At 47.8% G+C, this 21,322-nt stretch overlaps 1 protein-coding gene across 7 annotated transcripts in view; it reads left to right on the forward strand.

Moving 5' to 3' along the window:
• CACNB4 (calcium voltage-gated channel auxiliary subunit beta 4) overlaps positions 1-21,322 on the forward strand; it is a 78,087-nt gene that overhangs the window by 28,967 nt on the left and 27,798 nt on the right. Inside the window, exon 1 of one of the 7 annotated variants that reach the window (XM_039554836.1) lies at positions 1,215-1,334. The exons of the other annotated variants lie outside the window; for them this stretch is intronic. Within the exon in view, the coding sequence (XP_039410770.1) occupies positions 1,290-1,334 (45 nt within the window). The 5' untranslated portion in view covers positions 1,215-1,289. Of the gene's footprint in view, positions 1-1,214; positions 1,335-21,322 lie in introns of those variants that run through there. 7 annotated transcript variants of the gene reach the window in all.

Here is a 21,322-nt window from a genome sequence, read left to right on the forward strand (position 1 = left end):
GCAAGAATAACACTTTTGGCTTTGCTTCAGGTGTCTGTTGGACACTTCCCACGGGATTAGAGGTAACTTTGCAGAAGTAAAGGAAGCTTTTGGAAGGAAAAGTAGATGAAGCAAATGGCAAACACAAATAGGAAGCGTTTGTGAAACAGCGGTGTTGGATCAGATTGCACTGAAGATGAGATTTTAAATAATTGTTTTAATAAGAATAGGAAGTAAATTGTAAATTAGTTCTGTCATTAGTGTTTAATTATTTATTGACTTTTTAATCTCGTAATGTTACACCAGAAGTTTCATTTGTAGAGCTCCAGGAGGAACCAGTTTAAAGATTTTGTTTCTTAATTTAGTTGTAAATCAGGTTCAAACTTCTGTTCTTCTAATTCTTGGTGTTTAGGGTTTGGTTTTCTTGTTTCCAGACATCGGGTGCGTGTGTGTTCTGTAAATTCTTAGTGTTTAGTCTTAGTGTCTTTCGGGTTTAATTCTTAATTGTTTCCAGATATTGTTGGGGGGTGGACGGATAGTTTTCCTTGGAAACCACCCGCTGATCTCTGGAATCTTGAAGAAGAAAGGCTGTATTTTATTGTAAATAAACCACAGAATTGGGCTGGAAGGGACCTCTGGAGACCATCCAGTCCAAGCAGGGTCACCTGGAGCAGGTGACACAGGAATGTGTCCGGGTGCTTGGAATGACTCTGGAGAGGGAGACTCCACACCTCCCTGGGCAGCAGTTCCAGTGCTCTGCCACCCTCATGGAAAGATGTTTTTCTTTATGTTGAGCTGGAACTTGTGTTTTATTTTATGGCCATTGCTCCTCAACCTGTCACTGGCACCGCTGAACGGAGCCTGACACCATCCTCTGACCCGCCTTGGAGGTATTTATATGCATGAATGAGATCTCACCTCAGTCTCCTCTAGACTGTGCAGTATTATTGTAAAGCAGATACGTTTTATTATAAATAAGCACGGGACCGCCGCCGCCGGGGGCACAGGGAGCCGCCGCCATCAGCCCGTGAGGCGGCGCCAGCGCGCAGCGCTGCTCGCGGGCGGCGCGTCCCAGCCAATGGCGCGGCGGCGGCGGCGCGTCCCGGCCAATGGCAGGGCGGCGACCGCGCGGCTCAGCCAATGGGGGGCGGCGGTGCGGCGGGCGGGAAGGAGCGGGGCGGGCGGGGGGGGCTCCGGCGGGAGGCGGCGCCGCCGCAGCGCTAAGGGAGCTCGGCCCCGCCGCCTCACCGCGCTCCGCCGCCGCGCTCCCCGGCCCTCCGGCCCCGCACCGGCCCCCGCACCGGCTCTCCATGTACGACAACTTGTACCTGCATGGGTTTGAAGACTCGGAGGCGGTGAGTGCTGCGGGAGCGGGGCGGGGGGCGCGCAGACACGCACGGGCGGGCTGGGTGTCTGTGCTGCGGGTGAGGCACCGGGGGGTGACCCTGTGCTGCCCCAAAGATGCTGGGACAGGCTGCTGTGGTTCCCTAGGGGATGATCCCTCCCCAGCATCCCTATCAAAATGGTTCTCTGGCAGCACAGAGCCCCTGGTGCCGTGGTCAGACGCCTCGAATTAGGAGCGTTCCCCAGCGGTGTCCGAGGGGGTGTTTTTCGCCATCCAGGAGAACGGCCGGGATTGCCGCGGCGATGGACACGCTGTTCCATATTAAACAGGGATCCGTTACATAAGGCGTTGTGGACAGCTCGTAAAATACACAGATAACAACATAATATAGAGTGTACGTCAATGCAGACGTATGTATGGTATGATGTGGTGTCCTCAGGAGAATGGATGGGTCCTGTAGGGCTTCGGATGAGGAATTTTTTTCCTGCCTGTGTCGGAGTCGGTCTGGAAGTGCAATCCCTCTTACGTGTTGCCTCACAACTTGTTTTAGCATCCCTTTATTTCAGGGAGAGAGGAACAACAACTGTGCAAAATTGACGTTAATGCAGTGCACCATGTTGAGATGAAATACTGTGTATTGGAATCTTTCTGAACTGGGTATTTGAATTATTGCTTAGAAGCCTGGAATGCTTGGAGTTGGAAGGGTTTAAAGCTCATCTCATGGGCAGGGACACCTTCCACTAGACCAGGTTACTGCAAGCCCCATCCAGCCTGGGTTTGGACACTTCCAGGGATGAAGAAACGCTTTGGGTCAGTTTAGAAATTCCTGCCCTTTTGGTATGTGTGTGTGTTAACTTTTCCTTTGGGTTTTCTCTTGCTGCTGCTGCTGCTGCTGCTCACAAGCTGCCAGGCCAAGTGCAGATGAGTGTGTTGGTTCCTTTAGAAATGTGTTTAGGGATCCAGCTGGATGTTTCTGTAAACCAGACAAAGCGTGAATTCTTGAGAGCTGTTCTCCATCCTGAGTCTGTCTTGTGCTGGTTTAATGTCTTTCAGCAAAGTATAATTATGGTCTTAAGAAGACAACTTAAAAGTACAGTATTAGGGCTGAGAAAATGGGATTGTTGGATAATGGTTGGTGTAGAAGAAATGTATTACTTACAAAAGTTCATCAGAGAATGCAGGTAAATGTGTGGTGTATTTAAAGGTGCTTCTGAGATGCTCAACTCCACGTATTCCCAGAATCCCAGGGGATTGGAAGGGACCTCTGGAGATCACCCAGTCCAACCCCCTGCCAAGGCAGGGTCACCTGGCGCTGGTGACAGAGGAGTGCATCCAGGTGGGTTTGGAACATCTCTGGAAAGGGAGACTCCACACCCTCCCTGGACAGAGTTCCAGTGCTTGGCCACCCTCCATGGAAAGAAGTTCTTTCTCATGTTGAGGTGGAATTTCTTGTGGTTTAGTTCATATTTCAGTAAACCCCGGTGATCTCTTCCAGAAAAATTATTTGGGAAAGGCAGCTTTAATGGCAGCAGAGACCTGTTACACAAAAATCTGGGTTAGGATTTGTGCTGGAAGAATTGTGTTAATGGAACAGAGGAGCTTTGGCTTTAGCTGTCCACTTGGAAGAATTGGGATGAAGAGTCATTTCCAGATTCCTTAATACTCTCTTAAGCAGTTTATGATAACACTGTTTGTACAGCTTTTTAAATTTTACAGCCTCTCTGTAATTGAGAATGCTTTTGATAGACCTAATCTCCAGCATCATAGGAATATGTGAGAACCTCCTTCTCCTTATTAAAAATCACCCCAAACCCTAAAAACAATCTGGATCTCACAGTTGTATGGGAAAACTGGAGGCCATAAACCCCAAAGGCTCAGGCACAAAGCAGTTAAAATTGCCCGAGTGTCTGTTTGCTTCGTGCTCCTGAACCACTTGCTTTAAACATTAAAACTTATTATTTTAGCTCCTGACTCAGGGACTGGGAATGCCTGCTGAGACAATATCCTGGCAAACAGGTAGTGGGGATGGGTCACATGAGTGCCACTTTCTGGCCAGGGAGAAGCAAGTGAGAGAATTAAGACAGTGGAGAACAAATTGTGGTGGAATTCTGGTTCCCTGCGGTGAAGAGCAAATAACTGTGAGCGTGCAGAGATGAGAGCAGGGCTTCTCCATTGTTCTGGTTTAGGACCTGGAAGGCTTATCCTGCAGCTGGAGAGCTGGAGCAGCCACGGGCTTGGATCCTCCTTCCTCCCCTGAAGCAGCAGGAGCTGTGAGGGAGGGCTCGTGCTAATTGCAGTGCTTCCAGCATGGAATAAACCACAGCCACATGAGTCATTAGCACAGGAATGTCTGCCTGAAGTGGGCATTTGCCCTCATAAGACCCCTCCAGGCGAGTGCATAACGCAGCTTGAATTTGCATTAAAGGCAGAAGTGATAGGGCAGTGGCGTGGCACTTACACCCAGTAAACACACTCAGTTTTGGAATGGTACCATAACATTTCTGCCTGGTTTCTCCTGGTAGATAATAGACAGATTAACTGCTCAGAGAGCACCAGGAGAAGCGTGCAGGTGAAATTTTCCTGTTAAAACCAGGAACAAACATACTTTTTAACAGCGAACAGATATTTCCATGATTTTTGTAACAGCAAGTCTTCTTGTAATGTGTTTGTGTGTCTACATACAGATAAAACGTGCAAAAATACCATTTTTATGGCTGGATATATAAAGAAATGAGTGTGTGCATGGTATTACAGTCCATTACCAGCTGTGATGATTAATGTGAAGTAGATGATGCAGTAGCTGGTGTGAGGCTTTTTGGAGGAGGAAAATTACACTGCTGAAGCTGAGGAAAACTCCCAGTGATTGTAGGCAAAAAGTCGTTTCCACTTTTGGAAAAGAGGTGCAGGGATATGGAAGTGAACGAGTTCTGCAGGGACAAGTGTCCTTGTTGGGAGCACAGGAAGATGGAGAGTGCATCACCAGAGGGAGAAACATGTTCCCAGTGAAGAATTTTCCTTGTTTGTTGTCCTGCCCTGTGATTTTTTGATTTTTAGGCCTCTTTTAAAATTCTTTGGGTAGTTCTAAACAGGGTCACCCTTTTGGGAATCAAAGCTTGTTTGCCTTGTAGGGAACTATTTCACATTCTTGATCACAAGACGATTATAAAAGCCCATTAGCTCAGGGGCTTAAGACAGTGCGATCTACTGGGTAAGCAAATAATAAATGAATCTTGTTTTACCTTCGAAGTTGTGACCTCATTGTTGTGTGTCTGTGGTGGGGAGAGATTGGAATGCTACTCCATGGGCCAATCCAGAGTTTCTCTTTGATTTTGGGCAAGACTCCACCTTTTTCAGAAGCAAACTTCAGTTAACCCTTCCCATAAGAAATCACTTTGCTCTTCTGTAAAATTACATTTCCATTAAGGCCGCATTTTATTAAAAAATTATCTACAGGAGTTAGCAACAAGTACCCTGCGATGCAGAGTCCATCCCAGCCCCATGAATAAAACCTGACTCAGATCAGTGGTTTGCACCTGCAGAGCTGTCAGAACAGCCCCTTTTAGATTGTCTGCTTCTATTTTTCCCTTCAGAGCAACACCTGAGCCAGTGAAACGCCTTTCCGCACCTCTCGGGGTGTCAGTTTAAGGCTTGTCAGCACGGGAGAGGCTTTATCTGGGGTACTTCAGTGGCTTATCGGGGCGGCTGGGAAGAGCTCGGATCTGCATCAGGCAGGGAGCAAGCAAGGGGTGGCTGGCACGGGGTCAGCGAGGGGCTGGCACGGGGTCAGCGAGGGGCAGTGTGGGGTCAGCGTGGGGCAGTGTGGGGTCAGGGAGGGGCTGGCACGGGGTCAGCGAGGGGCAGTGTGGGGTCAGCGAGGGGCTGGCACGGGGGCAGTGAGGGGCAGTGTGGGGTCAGCGAGGGGCAGTGTGGGGTCAGGGAGGGGCTGGCACGGGGGCAGTGAGGGGCTGGCACGGGGGCAGCGAGGGGCAGTGTGGGGTCAGCGAGGGGCTGGCACGGGGGCAGCGAGGGGCAGTGTGGGGTCAGCGAGGGGCTGGCACGGGGGCAGCGAGGGGCAGTGTGGGGTCAGCGAGGGGCTGGCACGGGGGCAGCGAGGGGCCGGCGTTGGGTCGGCGCGGAGCCGGTGCCGGTGCCAGCCCCAGCCCCAGCCCCAGCCCCAGGAGGCGGTGCCAGCCCCGGCGCGCTCCGCGTGCCTTTCCCCTCGGTCATCCCGTGCTTCCCAGGCGGAGCAGCTCTGCCTCCTCCTGTCGCAGCCATTTAAAAAGGCATTTCGCTTACGCTTTCGTCTTCCAGCTGCGGTACCTAGCTCGTATTTAGATATTGAGTCGATTTCCATGTGGTGCCTCTGACCCATAAAGGAGAGGGAAAGGTGGCTTTGCTTGCCCTGTTGCAGATTTTTTTAGTAACTGCTTTTACCTATTTGCTCTTTCCCCAGCATATCCTCCTCTCCTGAGCCATAGATGCACCTTCTTTCCTAGACTTCTTTTAGCTGTTTGACCTGCATCTAACCCTGCCTGGCTTCCTTTGGCAATTCCCATCCCCACATCCCCAGCCTCCTTCCTGCTGCCACTGCCAGAGCAGGCTCTCTGTTCATCAGGGAAGCAGGACTTTCCTGTACTTGCTGTGTAAGCCAGGGTGATGCCCTTCTGTGCAAGTTCAGACTGTCACCAATAGTTAGACAAACACTTGTGGTGGGATTCATGCCCACAAAAGTATTTAAGATTCTGAAAGTCCTTTGATGTTTATAGGGACTAAACACCAGTGAGACTGACCCTGGTAACTAATGGTCCCAGTTTGCCATAAAAAGGGCCATGAGCAGGACTGTGTGTGGTGCTGCATTCTAGGGTTTGTCTCCAGTTACTCCATACAATTCTCGAGAGGGCATTGCTGAGAATTTTTAGGAAAAACGTGATGGGAATAGTGGGAAAACACATTCTATTCACCACGTGAATGGTAGCACCAGTGTTTTGAGGACGCTATACTCCACTGCCTTTTCAGTGACATTACTCCTTAAACCTATCATTCCTTCTGCTGCCAGTATACACTTTTCTCATGGCACCTGAGATGAGAAGATCTCCATGTGCTGCCCAAGTAGAAAACGTGATTACAGGAAAAAAAGCTTTGGTAGGGAAGTTCGTATCCAAATATTCATTGGATTTGTGTCTGGTGCCTCTCTGATCGCTAAAGAGGAGGAAAGGTGGGCTTTGCTTGCTCTGTAGTCTCAGTTGTTGTGGGTTGAGTAACAATCAAAATGTATATTTAGAAGTGTTTTTCATCCTGTCTCTTCAGTGATCATGTACTGGGTTTTGCAACACCCAGTTCCTTCTGTAGAAATCTTCGTGCAATGGGCAGCCAAGACCAAGCAGAAGCTTTATCCAGCTGCCACATAAAATCTGGGACTTCCAGTGGGGTTAGAAAGGTTTCAGTGGTTACTGGGTACATCATGTCCACAGGGCACTTCTGAGATTGTCAGGCTGAAGGTTGAAGGTTGGTCGTTGAGATCTGATGGTCATTTTACATGTCTTGATGGATTTTGCAGGCAGGGACACCTTCCTCTACCCCAGGCTGCTCCAAGCCCCATCCAGCCTGGCTTTGAACATTTCTAGGGATGCAGCAGCCACAGCTTCTCTGAGCAAACTGTGCCAGGGCCTCCCCACCCTCACAGGGAAGGATTTTTACCATGGATGGGAATGTGAACTGGGAGAAGTGTTTGCAGTGCCATTGGTTTGCTGGAGACACCCAGCTTCTCTTTGAGTATAATTGTTCTTAATTTCCCGATTTCAATTAGTCCAGTTTCTAATGTTTAATCCAAAAAAGATGAGTGATGTCAGGACCTAGGCATGCAGGATCTTTTGCCTAACTACTTATCTACTTGCTGCTTGTTTATGTAGGATTTTTAGTTTCAAATGTATGCTAAACTCTGCCTTGATTTGGACAATAATCAATATTTTCTGACAAAAAGAGATTATCCTCTGCCCATTATGTCTCCTGAATTCTCACTGAAATTTGGCTTTTACATGGTCAAAGCTTTTGTGTGTTTTTGACAGTTTCAAATCTGTTTTCATTTCTATTAGCCCTTAATAGACTGCCTTGACTAATGAATCATCAGCTGCCTGATGTTTATCTTGTGTAGAAAGGGCTGCCTGAGAGGGCTGGAAGGGGGTTTGTTTGGGGGTTTGCTGGGGTGTTTTTGCTTAGATTTGCCTACAGAAATATCTAAAGTTCTACTACTACAGCATTAGCTGTGCTTGCCTTGTTTTGTGCTCTGGTGAAGATGGTTTTCTGTCTGACTCAGAGCTTCTGTTCGTTAAATGCCACATTGTGATTTGATAGTATAGTAGTCAAATAAAACACTCAGTAGGAATCATAAGTCATTTTTATAAATCGCTGCTTGCTGTTTCCATAGAGGTGCTTTTTTTATACCAGCACTACATTGAAATGGGAAAAAAAAAAAGAAAAAAGCTTCAAGTCATCTAAACAAGAGACATAATGAGGAATAGATAACAGAAATAGGCAATTCTGTGTTTTCAGTTCCAGCGGCAGGTCAGAGCTCAGCTGATGGGACAGGGTGTGGTTGGTAAAACTGTGAGCTCATATGGAGCACTAAGGTGTGTGATTAACTGTGGCTTTATCCTGCTTTTGGATTCCTTCTGCTGAACTCCTGACTGACTGTGGAGTGCAGCCAAAACCACAGGGCCTCCTCACCACTGTGCTGCTCCTGGATTGCAGATTGCTCTCCAAATTGCCCAGCGCTTAAGGAAATGCTGCTGCTGGGAAGTGTAAGCAGCTCTCCCTGGGCTCAAGGGCATCGGAGGGAGGAGTGTGGCTCTTGGTGCTGAAGGAGCACATCATAGAAATAATAAATAACAAGGGGAGAAGCTTAACCTAGGATTTGTTGATGCCATGGCTTGCTTCCCTATCTCCCAAAAACATGCTCTGCTTGGGAGACCCTGAGCTGTTGGATGTTTTCCCTTGGAGCATGCATTTGTAGAGATAGGAGAGCCTGATTTTCCAAATCAGCACTTCACCCAAATGCATATTGCTTTACCAACAGGACAACTGTTCCTGGTCATTTGGAATCCAGTAATTAATTCCAAAATGTCATTTAGCTGGCGGAGTGCTGAGTTCCGTGGGGATCGCAGGTGGTGTCAGGATTTGCTTGCAGCCTCCCCTCAGCTCCTGGTTTGTATTTTTCCACAGTGCTTTGTCACTGGTTTTCATGCCAACTGTGAACTGGTTTCAGTTCTGGAGTGTCTTATTTTGCCGTGTCCCTTCCTTCTTTTCACATCTCAACATAAATATCCACTCAGGTGCAATATGTGGAGCACAGTGAGCAGCTTTGTCTGCCCCACGGTGCTGACCAAGTAAACTGGATTTTTGATTTGGAGGATATTCCAATGTCCAGAGTCAGCCAAGCTTTTCCACCAGCGTGGAAAGCTGGAGGAATCCAGCAGTGCCTGAATTTGTGAATGTACAACACAAGATGTAAATCTGCTTTTTCGGTTTCTGTCTAAAGCCTTGTCAGAAGGGGCTTGAAGTGTCTTGAGGAAAGGACTCAGAAAGGGCAGTGGTGGCTACAGGCTCTGCTCTGCTCCTCAGGAGGGTTTTAATTTTCACAAGGGCAGAGAAAACCAAGAAAACCCCTGGAGAGGAGGACAAGGGACTGTTCTTCTGATTTGGTTTGTTTGGGTTTTTTTCCCTAAAAAGTCACATAGGACAAAGGCTCCATAAGTTACAGAAATTGAGCTGTTTGGTTGTGCTGCTTCACCAGCATGGGGAATGCAGCCTGGCAGGGATTTGATTTATTACAGCAACAGGGGAGAAATCATGAGGAAAAAACACTCCCTATCATCGTGCTGAGTACTGGAGTGGTGAAGTGTGTGTTCGAACGAGCTGCTAATGCTTCATATAAAACTTCACAAGCCTTTCTATTTTGAGAGAATTCTGCTTATACCAAATCTATTTTCCCTGTGAGTGCTCCCTTGGTTTTTCCCCGTGCTGGGACATTTCCCTGCAAATGGACTCTGCTCAGCTCATTTGGGCTTTCTGCTTCCTCCCGGGGGCTGTGTGTCCTTGGCAGAGTGGCATCACAGTCAGTGATGGCATTGGCATAAATGTCCTGTTTCCTTGGGAAATGCATGGCTCTAGGTGCTGTGCTGGGTGCTCTCGGTGTGGAGGAGGCTGGAGGATTTAGCTTTTAGTAGCAATGTCCATTATGGCCAGAAAAAAGCCCTCTGCCCCCATGGGACAAGCTCTAGGGTGAGGTGGCCAGGGCATCCTCCCTGTCCCTTTTCCTGTTCACAGAGCCAGGTACAACCTGAATACCTCTGGCCTACCAGTTCAGCTTTATCACAGCCTTTAACCTCTTAGAATAAAATCATGTTTCTAATGGTTACTCCCCTGTGCTGCTGCTTTATAAACTTCTCCTTTCCGTGCACAATTTCTTGGCAATATTTTTAACCCCCATTCCCACTGTGGTTGGTATATTCCCTGAAGAATGCCTCTCTCTTGCCTGGGAAGAGGATGTGTTCTGACAAATCATCAGTTAATCTGTGATATATAGGTCATGAGATACCATGATAAAATTTTATGTTCCAGAACAATTAGTGGTGAGCTCATCAGGTTCTGACAAAACAAGCCCCAGCATCGCATTTGGGCAGGGATGTTTCAATTATGACCAATAACTGGGAAATGTCACCAAGGAAAAAAAGCCTGTGGCAGCTGGCCCTGCCTCTGGCAGCTGTGAGAGACCACACAGCAGCTCCTGGCTCCGAGGGCTCCATCCTGAACTGTGTGATAAAGCTCAGGAACAAACCTGCCACACTCCAGGGGTGACAGATCCCACAGAAATCAGTATCCTAGGGATACCATGGTAGGAAAAGAGGTGGCTGGGGTTCTGCAGGCTGTGGCTGTACTCACCTGCCCACAAAGCTCCAGCTGGATTCAGGGAAGGTGTGTCCAGTGTGGGACACAGCCAAGCTGCCAGCTCATGTTCTTGAAGCAACATTACTTGAACTAAAATGTACCACTGAAGTGTCTGTTGGAACAAGAAGAGTGGGCAGAACTACTCCAAAGTATACTTTCCAAAGTTTCTGACACATAAGAGAAGTATCTTTATCCCCACTGTGGTGCTTGTTCTGGATAAAATGTTCTCAAGATGTTTTTGCACACCATAAACCAGGAATGTTGGAGCTCTGCACTTGTTATCGATCTCTTATTGGAAAATGAATGGGGTATTGACAGATGGAAAAACAGACAAACGAGTTGTACTTTGCCTCCCTCCATTTTTCCATGCTAATTACAGCTGTCTGTTGATTTTTACTTGCTGCCCCAAGGAGTAGAGTGGTAGTAAGTGCAGGAGTACATTGCTGAGTAGCTCCTGTGTTCTGCCTGGAGTGGATTCATTTCAGGAGTGCATTAAGCGATACTTCCCTTTAATAGATCAATGTAAGCATACAGCGTGAGTGGGAGTCTGGGAGGAAAGGAGTCACACACTGGAATATTTCCCATTACACATTCAAAATTCATACACGGATGGTGGATACATAGAACTTGCTTTGCTGAGTGGAATTGAGAAGTTGGCTTAGGCCTTCAGACTTGCCATTGGATGTCCTTTTAGTGCTGATGCTGAAGATGTTTTGCCTGTTAGAAATTTAAGAACCTTGTTAAATGTTTAGCTTCACTACTCTGTTCTGATTATATCACACAGGAATCTTCCCTTTTTGTTGGCTTTCTTAGAATCCCGGATTGGTTTGGGTTGGAAGGGACCTTAAAGCCCATCCAGTTCCATGGGCAGGGACACCTTCCACTATGCCAGGTTGCTCCAAGCCCCGTCCAGCCTGGCCTTGGACGCTTCCAGAGATAGGACAGCCACTGTTTCTCTCCGCAGCCTCTGATGGTTGGATATAACACACAAACCCATCAGGTTTCCATAGACTCCGTGTTGTCTGCAGGAGGAAGCTTTTGTCGTGTGATTTCTTACTCAGGTTCTCTGCGTGCAAGTGGTACCTGCTGAGGGGGAAGATGCCTTCAAAGGGATGTAACTTTGCACAGATATTTTGTGTCTTCCTTCACAAGCAAGAATTTAATTTATAAAAGATGTATGAGATCTGTTTGGTATCAGAACTGAATGTTTTACATTCCTCAACAACATGTAATTATTCATAAAGCTTGTCTGCCTTTCTTTTGGATGGTCTGATCTCTTACAGGTAAAGAAATCCCAGTTGTATCCTCAGAGTAACAGCCACAACAGTGTAAATAAATACAAACACTGCAGTGTTGTTTTGCTGAGAACTGATCAGTGAAGAGATCTCTCCAAAGGCATCACAGCTTTTCAGGCTGGTTTTGCTGAACATTTTCAAACCAATCTAAAACAGAAATACATGTGCCTTTGAATCTGAAATTTGGAGCCAGAACTGAACAGAGCGATGAAACCAAACGTAGGTTTCAGAGGAGCTACACTGATGTATTTCAATGGAGGGCAGCCCAAAAATCCTGATTGCTGCACGTTTCTTTCAGCTGTTAAATAATTCCTCCCTTTGCCTTTTCACCCAAGTGCAGTTGCTGCATTACTTGCAAAAATAAAAAAAGGGAAAAAAGCCACTTCCCAGCAGCTGGAAGCTTAAGCAGCTTTCTCCCATCACAGCATTTCAGGAAGGCAGTCAGCAAAGTGGTTTCCCCAAGTGGCTGCTGCCTGCCTGGGTGTGTGCTGCAGTCTCTGGAGAGCTGGGGGACTGGGGGGGTTGTGTGTTCATTTTATTTTGCTCCTGTCTCTTAGAGCAAGTCCCTCTCTGCCTGTGCCCAGAATTGTAATGGTGCTGCTGCCTCAGAGCCTGGCTGAGAGGTGCTGTCAGAGGGGAGGAATGAGCCACATCCTACTCCTCTCCAGCTTTCCTCCCAGCAAATCCAAGGGAGCTGGCCAGGCTGCACGGGCAGCACTGCACGTGGGGAGGAGGAGCAGCCCTTCCTCCCTCAGGCTCAGCACGTTTTTCCTCTCATTTATTCGTGTCCCTTAACTAATTTGGGGATGTCAGCAGTGTGCCTTGCACAGCTCTTTGCACGTTTTGGGGTGAGCTGCAGGATGGAGGTGGGGAAGGGGCTGTGTCAGGGCAGCACCGTGGCAGCTCAGGAGAGATACAGACACAAATGTCAACAGGAGCCAGCTCGAATCCTGGCTGTGCCTGTGATCCTCTGTGCTCACTCTGCACTTCCCTGCTGGAGGAGATGTACAGAGGGCAAGAATTTACTAGGAATGCAGGAATCATAGAATGGCCTGGGTTGGAAGGGACCTCAAAGCTTTTCTCTGTCCACCCCCTGCCGTGGGCAGGGACACCTTCCACTCCAAGCTCTATCAAACCTGGCCTTGCCACACTTCCAGAGATGGGGCAGCCACAGCTTCTCTGGGCAGTCTTCCTGGAGAAGTGGTAGATGAGCTGTGCCTCCAAGGAGAGGGGAGACTGGGATTTTGTACTTTCAGTCTGCTGTGTGTCATTGGTAGAGCTGGGGAAAAATCCTCCTTTGGGGATGGAAGGTGAGTGTGGGTGCCCATACTTCTCACTGTCTGTACATCCATGGAAGTACAGCCCATGCTGGGAACAGAGCAGGTGCACTGTCCCCTCCCTTGCCCTCTCTCAGGAAGGTTTGGCTCTGCCCAAGGGAGAACTGGGGCACGGGAGAAGCTGTGGCTCATCCCTTGGTGGCAGCGCTGGCCGTGCTCCCGGGGGATCATCATCCCTGCGGGATGGAAGGTGCTGCTGGAGCTGGTGTGGCACCTCCTCCTCCCCTGCACTCCTCCCCCTGCTGCCTGCGGTGTCCGCAGCATTCCCACCTGCTGTGCACAGGGAGAGCGATGCTGGGCACAGGAGGGAGCTGGGTTGGCAGTGGAGCACACGGAGCTGTGCCCTCCTCACGCTGGAGGAGTTCCAGAGCAGGAGCAGGGGCAGCGCTGTAGGAATTGGATCATCCTGCGGGTCTGTGCTGTGGGAAGTGGGATATGCACGGCAGCCACTGCGGCTGAACACAGCCCTGATCCCACAGGAGCCATCAACACTACAGCTTCCAGGGAGAGAGCTCCTGACACGGGAAACTCACGGCAAGCAGGAAATAACAAACAGTTAATGCTAAGATGCACTAGAGAAACGGGAGTTTAACAGAAGCCTTTCCTTCCTGCCGCCGGCTCAGGGCACCGGCGCTTGCAGGGAATTGTTCTGGAGCACAGAGCTCTGCTGGCGATCTGTCTCCTGCAAGGAGTGCCAGGGATGCACTGACACTCACATAACCTGTGCCCGTGTTCATCCCAAATCCCTGCTGTGATGGGGTGAATGTGGGGGGTGTTCGTGTGCTTGGATCAATGTCCCTTTGTCACATGGAATTCTCTGCTCCAGCAGCTGCAGTGCAAGGGGAGGGCTCTCTGGCCAGCACCAGCAGTTTGGTACTGGGGGCTTTGCTGTGTTCAGCCCGGGGCAGAAAGGGAATTTAGGAACTTCCTGAAGTTCAGCCTGGTTTTTTGATTTACGTCCTTCCCTTCATCCTTCTCTTTCTTTGGAAGTGGAAGGAATGACTCTGCATCCGATGTCAGTGAGACACTTCCATATCCAGGGGGAACTCACTTGGGGTAATGTCAGCCACCACCTTCCAACTTTGGGATGAGTTCCTTACTTGTGACTTTTTTATTCTGGCTGCTCATCTTGGAATGTTTTCCTTCCTCCTGCTGGATGTTTTTCTGTACCTTTGACCTGACTCTGACTTCACTCATCATCCCCATTCCCTGCTTTTTTGATTGCATTTCAGTGCAGATTTATAGGGCACCAGCAGAACCTTTGACATTTTCTTTTGGAGCAGATGTACCTCTGCTACAATATCCCAAAATATAGGCGAAGCTTTTAGACCAAAATAAAGGTTTTAAATCTTGTCAAGATCTTGACAGATTCCACTCCTGACAAGGCTTTTCTTTTTCCTTCTTTCAGCAAAAAGCAATATCCAGGTGTTTAAAGTTGTCCTGCTTGCTTCTGCTTACTGGTGCATATAAGAATTTTGATGGAGAAGGAGCTTTTTGCACAGAATGAGACCATCAGGGTCTTTCTCAGTTATTGCTTGTGCCAAATCAAAAGGGTTCTGAGTAAGATAGTGATTCCTAAAGGATTTTTTCTTGATTGGAATGCTTGTTGGTTGCTAGCAAGAAGGAATATTAAACTGTTGTTTCTCCTAAGATATTTAATTAAGAATCCATTTTGAGATAATACTGGAGGCAGTTATTAAAAAAGGAAAAAATTTGTCTTTGAATTTTTAATCTTTTAACTCTCTAAATTACTGCCAATCATCAAATCCCAGAATGGGTTGGATTTGAGGGCTCTTATGACCAGGTAGTTATAAGAATTTGGGAAAATACGTTCACACCAACCTGTGTATTAAAAAAAAAAAGATTTATTATGTCTGCAGTTGAGATGCAGCACAGAGTTCTGGCTGTTCCCTCCTCCTGGGTTTGCATATCTGCCTATGATAACTTAATGCCTTCCCATTTATCCCAGTAGGAAATACATGGAGAGACTATTTAGCCAGTGGCATCCCCAGACTTTTAAAAACTCTTGGGTATTTATTTGTTCCTGCTTCTCATTTCCCAAAATAACTCTTGGTTGGTTGTTTGTCCTGTGTTTTGTTGGTCCTCACAAACCACCTGGGAATACCTGATAACAACAAGTCCCTCTCAAAACACCACTGTGTTTTCAGTGTGTGGATCAATATCCAAGTAGGAAAAGACGTGGAAGCAACAAAATTGTCAGTGGGGGATATTTTCTCCCATTTTATGTAGTAATGATAAAAACCAACCAGTTTTGGGGGAGTAGGTGAGCTCTGAGTGCCCTCAGAGCTGCAGGCTTGGGGCAGAGCTGCTGTAATTGGGCCCACTGAATTCCCAGCCCTGTCCATGTGAATTCCCAGTGGGCAGCAAAGTCCTAGAAAGTCCTTGGGCTCCCTGGTTGATTACAGCAATTAAGGCCCATAAAGTGTCGCTCAAATATTACCTCAGCAGGTGACAGCAAAATGTCCTTTCTCTTGTATTTTGCTCTCAGCACGTCGAGTTTTTCAATTGCAAGGGCTCAGGGGAAGGAGTTGCTATTTGCAGCCTGCACAGCACTTGGAAAATTAGGGCTTTTTCCTCCTAAGATGTTCCTAGCAGTCCATAAGAGCTTGTTGTAGGTTCAGCAGTTGGGTGATTTCAGGATTTGCTGCAAGAAAAGTAATCAGAGATCATGGCAGCTCCTTGGAAAAAAAGAAAAAAAAAAAGTAGAAAATGTGAAAAAAACCAAAAAATAAAAATACTCTGTTTGTAAGCCTCATTTATCAGTGTTTAAAGCAGCATCTAAACCTCCTGGTTTGGAAGCTTTTGGAAGGAAGGAGCTAATTAAAACCATAACATAACACAACATAGCCAGCCTAAGCCCAAACTCCATCAGTTGCTTGGCTTAAATTAAGCAGCGTGAAATTCATTTCAACAATGCCCTCCCAGCATGCCACAATTCCTTCCCATTCACTACCCAGCATGAACATTTTAAACAAAGTAATTTTCCTATAATTCTGTTGAAGATGGCAGTCTGGTTCTGTGATTCCGTGACGTTCTCAACCACTTCTGTTGAAAAAAGTAAAATAAATATTCAGGGTTATTTTGGTTGTGTAAAGCCTGATGGTGTGGGAAGTGGTGACACCACGCTAGAAGGAAATCAGGACACTGTAATCATCAGAATCCTTAAAAAAGATGTATATTCTTTAAATTAGCTGTTGGAATTAGGAGGAGCATGCAGTGAAAGCAGACAGGTGGGAAGGATCTTCTCAACACTGAGGAAAATTCCACTTCATTCCTCACATGTAGAATACCCCAAAGATTATTGTACTGCACATCCCCACTTTGGGGACTGAAATATTCCATGTGTGTTTGAAACCCAAGGACACATGGGTTGGTTTTATTTGTTGGGAAGTTGAAAAATCATTTTAGCCAATGAATGGGTGCTGCTGACTATTTCTCCAGGAAAATAAACTGAAAATTTTTCCTTTGTTCAGCCTGGAGAAGAAAAGGCTTTGGGGACACCTCACTGTGGCCTTCCAGAACCCCAAGGGGGATTATAAAAATGAGGGAGAGGGACTTTGGGGAATGGCTTCCCACTGCCAGCGGGCAGGGAGAGATGGGTTATTGGGAAGGAATTGTTCCCTGGGAGGGTGGGCAGGCCCTGGCACAGGGTGCCCAGAGCAGCTGTGGCTGCCCCTGGATCCCTGGCAGTGCCCAAGGCCAGGCTGGACATTGGGGCTGGGAGCAGCCTGGGACAGTGGGAGGTGTCCCTGCCCACGGCAGGGCTGGCACTGGATGAGGTTTAAGCTCCCTTCCAACCCAGACCGTGCTGGGATTCTGGGATTCTGTGATGTCTGAGAGCAGTCCCAGGACAGGATATGAGCAGGCCCAGCTTGGCACAGGTCAGCCTGGATTTCCCAAAGGTGCCCTGGTGACAGGAGTGCCCCAGGGAGAGCAAACCAAGCTAAGCTACGTGAAAACAAAAGGGAAGTAGAGACAAACTGGAACAGAGTTAAGTAAGAGGAGAAATGGGAGCTCATCCTCTTGCAGATCCCAAGTTAAATGTCCCTGTTGCAGTAACTAGATGGAGGTGTGATATTTTTTTTTAAAAAAAGTGATCCACCCCTGTCAGCAGGAGCTCTCCATCCCAGCCAGCATAGCAGGGTGATGGGAGGGTGATTTAGGAATACACCATGTTATTCCAGCACTTCCTGGCTGAAGCCTTGCCACTGCATGTCTGAGGGAATGCTGTGGCAGACCACATATGGCAGCCACAGATGCCTGTGTAGTTGGGAGGATGATTAAGTTTAGTTTGGGGGCAGTATTTGTAGTTGTTTTTATTCCCCAAGACTTATGGAACATTCTTGACTTCCCAGTGTGTTATGGGGGACAGACACAGAGCAGCCTCCTTACAGGAGAGCTCATTTAGGATACCAGGTGCACTTTTATTACCAGGTTTCATCAAACCCAACAGCAGCAGCTTCCCCAGAGCCTTGGGAAGATCATTCAATGCTTTCAAGAGCTGAAGTAATTAGAAAAAATAAAGCAGTGTCTCTGTGCCGTTGCAGCTTTAGTTTGGTGCCTTTTATGAGGGAAAGATAACACCTTTTTTCTCTCCTGGGACTGCTGAATAGCTTTCCTAAAAAAGAGGGACCAGCTGCAGAGGTTGAAGCAGAATTCAGACTGGAGGTGCTCAGGTGTTGATTCAATCCCAGGTCTCACATGGAGCATTTGGAATAAAGCACAGATCTGAGCATTCCCAGGCAGATCTTTGCTGCTTTATGGCTGAACAAAAACATGGAATTTGAAAGGTTTGTGTGTTCAAATTTTGAACGCTTTGTTGGGTGAAAACCACCTGAGCCTGTAGCCATCCCTCTGGCTGTGATCCTCACCTTTCCCTTTGCCCCGAGACTGCGGGAAAAGTGCTTTGGGTGCTCCTTTGAGTAGGAAGAGCTGAATTTTTAAGCTGTGAAAAGTTCAGAGCAGCTCATCTATTCTCTAACCACTAGCTCAGGCTTCGTGTGTACCTGCAGTGCCTGCTAAGCAAAATCTTGTGCCTTGCATGTTCATTTGAACATTACCAAAAAAGATGGGAGTATTTTGGCAGTAAATATAGATATATATTACTAGTATTTTTTTTAAACTCTGTTTCTTAAATGTAGCAACACAATCTGTGCTGAACTGAAGGCAGCTGGAGAAAGGAGATAGACTGCAAGATTTGAAATCCAGGGTAAAAAAAGAGATCAGGAGATGTTGGAAGAATTGCCCTATTTTCTAATAATTAGTATTCCCAAAGAAAAAAAACATGTTCTGACTACCTAGTAATTTCCAAATTGCTGAGACACCTAATGAGTTGTCTTAAATAAATTTACCAAACATATAGAAGGAAATAATTGCTGAGCATTTGATTCTGAAATCACAACTCAATGCCAGGCGGTTGTGCAGCTGCCTTGGGTGTGTTGGGGATTCAGCAAGAGAATCATTTGCTTGGGAACTGAACCTTGTCCTGGTTGGACTTCAGTGCCACATTCACATGGGAATTTGTGGAAAATCCCACTGAACCTCTCTGCTGCTGGACCTCCCTATTTAACATTGCAGTAGCTGGAAAGGATTTTGTAATTCGAGGGGGATATTAATAATTCTAAAGGATATTAAAAGCAAAATAGGGGCTGTGCTGCCAGTGTAATCCCTACACCCCTTTCCACATGGGAATAACTCCTTTGGTTTCCCTGCTGCACAGGGTTGCTGCTCCTGCCTGCAGCTCCCATGGAATGCTCCCTCCAGTCTGGGATAGGGCTCTGCAGTATTTTACTGGGCACACGCAGATTTTCCTGGCCCCGGTTTCCGTTGCAGCACAGCAAGGTTTTCACGCCAAAGGAAGAGATCCCCACTGTTTTCGATTTGCCTTTTAATTAATTACATCACCCGCCCAGTAATTAAATTTAGCTGCCCACCCTGAGTGCTGGGATGAGATGAGTACCAACTGTGGTGGCCACTGGTATTGAAAACATGGTGTTTTCTTAAATCCTCAACTTCTGGTTCTTGTTTTCATGTAAAAATGAGTTAATACTCATTTTCTGTAACCCTCATCTCCATGACATACTTCTAGTAGTAACCCATGAGTTAAACCTGCTGTTGTGCACTTCGACCAGGGAGATCTTCATGTTGGGGCTTGGAGTGAGCTGCCATCCCCAAGGAATAACTCTCCTGTGAGTTTTGTGAGGTTTTTTAGATCATTTCTGGAACACCAGTGGCATATGGCAGCATATGGCCCTGCAGCCATCCCTGTGCCTGTTTGTTCTCCTTGTGCTGCATCAGGAGCTTTGTCAGGTCTCTGGGAACTCGTGAGGGAGGGATGTGGCCTCGATTCTCCCGGGAACTTGCAGAGGACTGAGGACACTTGGGCTTTTTTCAAGTTGAGGCTCCAGTTTGTGATGAATTTGTTTTGGGTGAAAGGGAGGATGGGCTGATGGAAGCTTCCTGCCAGGGCAAGGGCATGGAGAGCTGGGAATATTCACCTGGAGAAGTGAAGGACACAGGGAGAGCTTAGAGCCCCTTGCAGGGCCTAAAGGGGCTCCAGGAGAGCTGGAGAGGGACTGAGGACAAGGGCTGGAGGGACAGGACACAGGGAATGGCTTCCCAGTGCCAGAGGGCAGGGATGGATGGGAGATTGGGAATTGGGAATTGTTCCCTGGGAGGGTGGGCAGGCCCTGGCACAGGGTGCCCAGAGCAGCTGTGGCTGCCCCTGGATCCCTGGCAGTGTCCAAGGCGAAGCTGGCTGGGGCTTGGAGCAGCCTGGAATAGTGGAAGATGTCCCTGCCCTGGAATGAGATGAGCTTTGAGGTCCCTCCCAACCCAAACCAGTCTGGGATTCCATGTCTGCTGAAAAATGTTTAGTTGAGCTCCTGACCAGTTTAAAAGCATTGGAGCAACCTCTGGTTCAGCTCTTTGGTCTGCTGGATAATCTCTGAGTTCAGCATCAGGACAGGACCTTTGGGATCTTTGGGAATTTGGCTTCCTGTGTCTTGCAGGATGAGACTGCTTTGAGCATCCAAAAACCTTCCAGGAAGCTGGGAGGCACCAGGTGGGATTGGTGTTGGGGAGGAAGTAAGAGGAGCACAGGAGGAGAGGATGGGACAGGAGGGCTCTTTTTTCCCGTGAAGCATTCCATGCTGTCCCCAGCTCAGATACCATTCCAACTCCAGCAAACCATTCCCAATAATTGGCTGCCTGGAGGAGAGCTGCCACTTCTGCTCCTTTGTGATCTGCCAGCGCTGTGGGTTCAGAGTGAACCCTGCGCTCCTGCTCTGACATCGCTCGTGTTCTCAGCCGAACACAACGCGTGTGTCTGAGCACAGAGCCCGGGGCTTGTCCTCCCCCTGGCACGGCTGCTTCCCTGTGTGCCCGATCCAGGAGGCAGGGGTGCATCCCAGTGCCCGTGGCTGGGCTGTCTGGGGAGAGGGATGCTGCAAGAAGGCACTGTCTGGCCTAATGCCGAAGGCAGGAGCTCTTGGTGAGCAGGGATGTTTTCCCAGAGGCTCTCCGCGTTGGGATGGACCCCGCAGCACCCTCAATCTTTTCAGGAGAGGCTGCCTGTCATCTGGCTGATTGGAGCTGCTAATGGATCGCTGCTTTAATTGCACGAGCAGTGTGACAGAGCATTGCTTATGGATGGAGGGAGAGCAGTCCAGAGCTGTGGATTTATGGCACTTGGGGAAAATTATTTGCAAGCTCAGTAAGTCTTTATTTTTTAGCTATAACAGCTAAAGATTGACTCTTCCTTCAGTGAACACAAAGGCTGGACCTGGCTGGATGTTGTAGTGTCCAGGAGAAGGATTCATGTCACCTCTTCCTCCCTGAAATGCTGGGGCATCCCCATTCACCAGGAATATTGTGTCACCCTTTCCATCACGGCACACATCTTCCGGCAGCCTCAAGTGTAAGACCAGTCAGTGAGGAGAATGCAAACAAACAGACCCCCTGTTCTTTCTGCTTTACCCTTCTCCCTGGCATTTTTGGGGTTGCTTCAGACCTCCGCATTTTTAGCAAAGCTGAATTACACTAATTGATGAGAGAGGGAGAAAATAAGTAATAAATTGCACAAAAAATGAATTCACAGGAGCCCAAAGTATAAAGTAAGAACAAGTCTTTCATTGCCTTGAATAATGTAATTATCTAGAAAAGCCTTTTTCTTTCAAATTGCCAAATCTGGTGTCACTTGAACTCACTGAAGCCCCACTTGACAAAGTTCCTCTGTTTCCCAGAGGGCTGTGAGATAGGGGTAGGATTGATAATTGGTCCTTGAATACTGTGTGTGAAACTGTGGACACGGGTGTTATCCCCAGATGATTGGCCTGCTGCTCTAAGCAATGTGAAAATAAAGAAGTCAAAGCATCTTTTTACAGAATCCCAGAATCACCAAG

The sequence above is a fragment of the Corvus cornix genome, chromosome 7 (assembly GCF_000738735.6).
Source record: "Corvus cornix cornix isolate S_Up_H32 chromosome 7, ASM73873v5, whole genome shotgun sequence".
NCBI lineage: Eukaryota > Metazoa > Chordata > Aves > Passeriformes > Corvidae > Corvus > Corvus cornix.